The sequence below is a fragment of the Mizuhopecten yessoensis genome, unplaced genomic scaffold, assembly GCF_002113885.1.
Source record: "Mizuhopecten yessoensis strain PY_sf001 unplaced genomic scaffold, ASM211388v2 scaffold716281, whole genome shotgun sequence".
Classification (NCBI taxonomy): Eukaryota; Metazoa; Mollusca; class Bivalvia; order Pectinida; family Pectinidae; genus Mizuhopecten; species Mizuhopecten yessoensis.
In genome coordinates, this window is record NW_018480038.1 from 322690 (window position 1) to 327087 (window position 4398).

General features: G+C 40.3%; 1 protein-coding gene across 4 annotated transcripts in view; it reads left to right on the forward strand.

The window, feature by feature from the left end:
- Window positions 1–4398, forward strand: part of LOC110442579 (synaptotagmin-14-like) — a 113981-nt gene that overhangs the window by 60544 nt on the left and 49039 nt on the right. Inside the window, exon 1 of one of the 4 annotated variants that reach the window (XM_021486254.1) lies at window positions 2185–2984. The exons of the other annotated variants lie outside the window; for them this stretch is intronic. Within the exon in view, the coding sequence (XP_021341929.1) occupies window positions 2765–2984 (220 nt within the window). The 5' untranslated portion in view covers window positions 2185–2764. Of the gene's footprint in view, window positions 1–2184; window positions 2985–4398 lie in introns of those variants that run through there. 4 annotated transcript variants of the gene reach the window in all.

The window sequence follows — 4398 nt, forward strand, 5'->3', positions numbered from 1 at the left end:
AAGAGGCAGGCCTAGATTTGTTACTCTGTGTTACTGAAGAGGCAGGCCTAGATTTGTTACTCTGTGTTACTGAAGAGGCAGGCCTAGATTTGTTACTGAAGAGTCAGGCCTAGATTTGTTGCCCTGTGCTACTGAAGAGGCAGGCTTATATTTGTGACCTTTTGCTACTTAAGAGGCAGGCCTAGATTTGTTACTCTGTGTTACTGAAGAGGCAGGCCTAGATTTGTTACTCTGTGTTACTGAAGAGGCAGGCCTAGATTTGTTACTGAAGAGTCAGGCCTAGATTTGTTGCCCTGTGCTACTGAAGAGGCAGGCTTATATTTGTGACCTTTTGCTACTTAAGAGGCAGGCCTAGATTTGTTACTCTGTGTTACTGAAGAGGCAGGCCTAGATTTGTTACTCTGTGTTACTGAAGAGGCAGGCCTAGATTTGTTACTGAAGAGTCAGGCCTAGATTTGTTGCCCTGTGCTACTGAAGAGGCAGGCTTATATTTGTGACCTTTTGCTACTTAAGAGGCAGGCCTAGATTTGTTACTCTGTGTTACTGAAGAGGCAGGGCTAGATTTGTTACTGAAGAGTCAGGCCTAGATGTGTTACCCTGTATAACTGAGGAGTCAGGCCTACATTTGTTACCCTGTGTAACTGAAGAGACAGGCCTTGATTTGTTACTCTAGATCTGTGTTACTGAAGAGACAGGCCTTGTGCTATTACCAAACAATTAGTGTTACCTTTATGCTTGCAATCTTATGTTGACAACTGTTCATTGTATCGAGAAATGTTTTGTTTGATTGATTTTTTCTGCAGACAGTTTTAAGTGTGAAAGAGTTGGATTTGTTATTCTGTGTCACACAGAAGCTGGTGAGAGTGTGTTTACTGCAACATCATTTTGGAATGGAAAGCGATGCCTGAGCAAGATATGCTTCTATTTATTGTACATAGTACACTCAGTAACCTAGGATGTTATATTTAATATGTCACTATCTATGGTTGTTCCCAATCACCTGTTGAAAAATTATTGTGTCAGCTGACAGACCTCCTGTAACACCTGAAAATACCAGACTACATCAAAGTGGACTTGTAAGGTTACCTGGTTACAATTTATCGAAATGGAGTCGTGGAATCAGAAGTACATTCTAGAAGTTGAGTCATAGAATCACCTGAGTATGGTTTAGAGATGGAGTTGTTGAATAACCTGAGTATGGTACAGTTTAGACATTGAGACCTGGACTCACCTAAGTACAGTCTAGAAGTTGAGTTGTAGAATAATCTGTGTACCTGAGTAGAGTTGAGACATACACGTGGAGGCCTTGAACCACCTTTGTACAGTTAAGACGTGAAGTCGTAGAATTATCTTTGTACCTATAAGTAGAGTTTAGACATGGAGACCTGGAACCACCTTTGTACAGTTAAGACGTACACGTGCAGGCCTGGAACCACCTTTGTACAGTTAAGATGTGAAGTCATAGAATTATCTTTGTACCTATAAGTATAGTTTAGACATGGAGACCTGGAACCACCTTTGTACAGTTTAGATGTGAAGTCGTAGAATTATCTGTGTACCTTTGTACAGTTTAGATGTGAAGTCGTAGAATTATCTGTGTACCTTTGTACAGTTTAGATGTGAAGTCATAGAATTATCTGTGTACCTTTGTACAGTTTAGATGTGAAGTCATAGAATTATCTGTGTACCTTTGTACAGTTTAGATGTGAAGTCATAGAATTATCTGTGTACCTTTGTACAGTTTAGATGTGAAGTCATAGAATTATCTGTGTACCTTTGTACAGTTTAGATGTGAAGTCATAGAATTATCTGTGTACCTTTGTACAGTTTAGATGTGAAGTCATAGAATTATCTGTGTACCTTTGTACAGTTTAGATGTGAAGTCATAGAATTATCTGTGTACCTGAGTGCAGTTTAGATAAGTTATGGAGTACAGCACTAGTTAACATGCTAACCTTGTAACACTGATGACTGTGTTAGACAGTGCCGATGGATCTATTACAAACTTACATATTACAACTGGTATAGAATGATGAATTATTAATCCAATCTTTCACAGTTTCAAGAGAGCCATAAATGGAAAAGGAGTAACCTCCCCTGGGACAGTTTTCTTAGGTGAAGAGTGTTTGTGACTCCTGTGCTCATTGGAACCGTGTGTTGTATACAGACGAGCCCAGTATTTACTATGGCTGTCTGTACACGCGGTCATGCTACACTTTGTCATGGTTAATATTAATGCTCATGCCATCACACTTATAGTGGTCCATATCGTTGTGTCTGGTCCAAGTCCTTACTGGTTGAGTGAGGCTGTAGGTGATTCCTGAGGGATCAATCTTAGCTGTGTGAGAAGCAGGTCTACTGCAATACTGCTGGTAACAAAAGGCGGCTGTGTTTGACACTCCAGTCTGCCTGCTACTGTCACTGTTTCTGTTTACCAGGGACTTACCATGCTGACCATGCATCTGTAAAGGAGATATGGACTAAGACAGGTCTTATTTTACCTCATTACTGCAGTGTTATCTTCTGTTTCTATGGAATCTTTAAAAAATTGTGACTTCTGGGTATCTGATGAATTAAGGAAATAAAAAGAAATATCTGAGTATTTATGCCATATGTTTGGGGACCTCAGGTGGTGTGTGAGGCCCCACTACCATGGGTAAGGTGAGTCTGTGATACATAGTGAAGGCCCAATGAACGGTCCGTCATCCTATCAGCAGTGTCAAGTATACCGGCAATTCTATGGCATGAGACACGTACCACAGACATGTTTGGTCACAAACTCATGGACTTTGACATCACTCGTAAGTCTTTGTCCTGCTGCGGATGTCTGCCACGAGAGGACAGTTTGGACAGTCCCACAGAGACCACAAAGTGCAATGCTAAGGAGTACAATGGTGTCAAGAAAGGAAAAGATTCAAAGAAGAAAAATAAAAAGGAAAAATCTGGGTCAAATAACACTATCTCTGGGAAAATCGAAAGTGAAGGTAAAATATTGGTGTGAGGTTGCTGATATTGTAGTGGTTGTTATGTGATAACGATGTGTTGTTATAGAGCATACTAAGGACACTTTAACCAGTGCACTATTATATAGAGTCCTGATGGTAAATCCCAGGTCAACAGATCAGGGGAATAGAAAAGCTCAGGTCAACGGATCAGGTGAATAGAAAAGCTCAGGTCAACGGATCAGGTAAGGTGTTGAGGGGATCTAGCTAGGTAGTAGTAAATTTGGTTAGCTTTAAAATAAACAAACATAACAGTAGCTTACTAAATAGGCGGTACGGCTGGAGGAATAATGGAATTTAAGGCTATACATTGTGACACCGTCATATCCATATCATTGTAGTTATTCTGTTAGAAAAGACTCGTTTAAATCAACACCCAGAAGGACATTAGCAGGCTTCTGACAATAAACTCTGCAAGGACAGTTTTCTAGTCTGTAGTCTGGTATTTTCAGAGGTGTTACAGGAGGTCTGTCAGCTGACACAATAATTTTTCAACAGGTGATTGGGAACAACCATAGATAGTGACATATTAAATATAACATCCTAGGTTACTGAGTGTAATATGTACAATAAATAGAAGCATATCTTGCTCAGGCATCGCTTTCCATTCCAAAATGATGTTGCAGTAAACACACTCTGATATTTACCTTATATTCATGTTCATCTCCCATGAAATTCATTTCTTTGTATTTATATGGATCAACACATATGCAAAAGGACAAAAAGAAAGGTTTTGCTTGTGTGTATAGAGGTTATTTTGTAATTCCCAATCTAATACAGAAGTATTTCTGGTATGGCTTTCATACATGAGTCAGACTTGCTTAAATTGTGTGCCATTGTACCAATTAATCTTTTCACGTTTAAGATACTGGTTTTCCAATAACCTAATTGACCTAGAATATCAACCGATATTGTGAATGGATTAACAGGTCCGTATGTCATTAAACCTGATCTCCCAATTGTTGTAATTGTTTAAAAAAGGGCTTGTTTACATGTCATCATGCAGGCTCAATCAAACCTGTGTCACTACTGTAGTCTACAGTGTCCCTCTTGTATGTCATCAGGCTCCATGAAACCTGTGTCACTACTGTAGCCTGCAGTGTCCCTCTTGTATGTCATCAGGCTCCATGAAACCTGTGTCACTACTGTAGCCTGCAGTGTCCCTCTTGTATGTCATCAGGCTCCATCAAACCTGTGTCACTACTGTAGCCTGCAGTGTCCCTCTTGTATGTCATCAGGCTCCATCAAACCTGTGTCACTACTGTAGTCTACAGTGCCCCTCTTGTATGTCATCAGGCTCCATGAAACCTGTGTCACTACTGTAGTCTACAGTGCCCCCCATGTATGTCATCAGGCTCCATCAAACCTGTGTCACTACTGTAGTCTACAGTGCCCC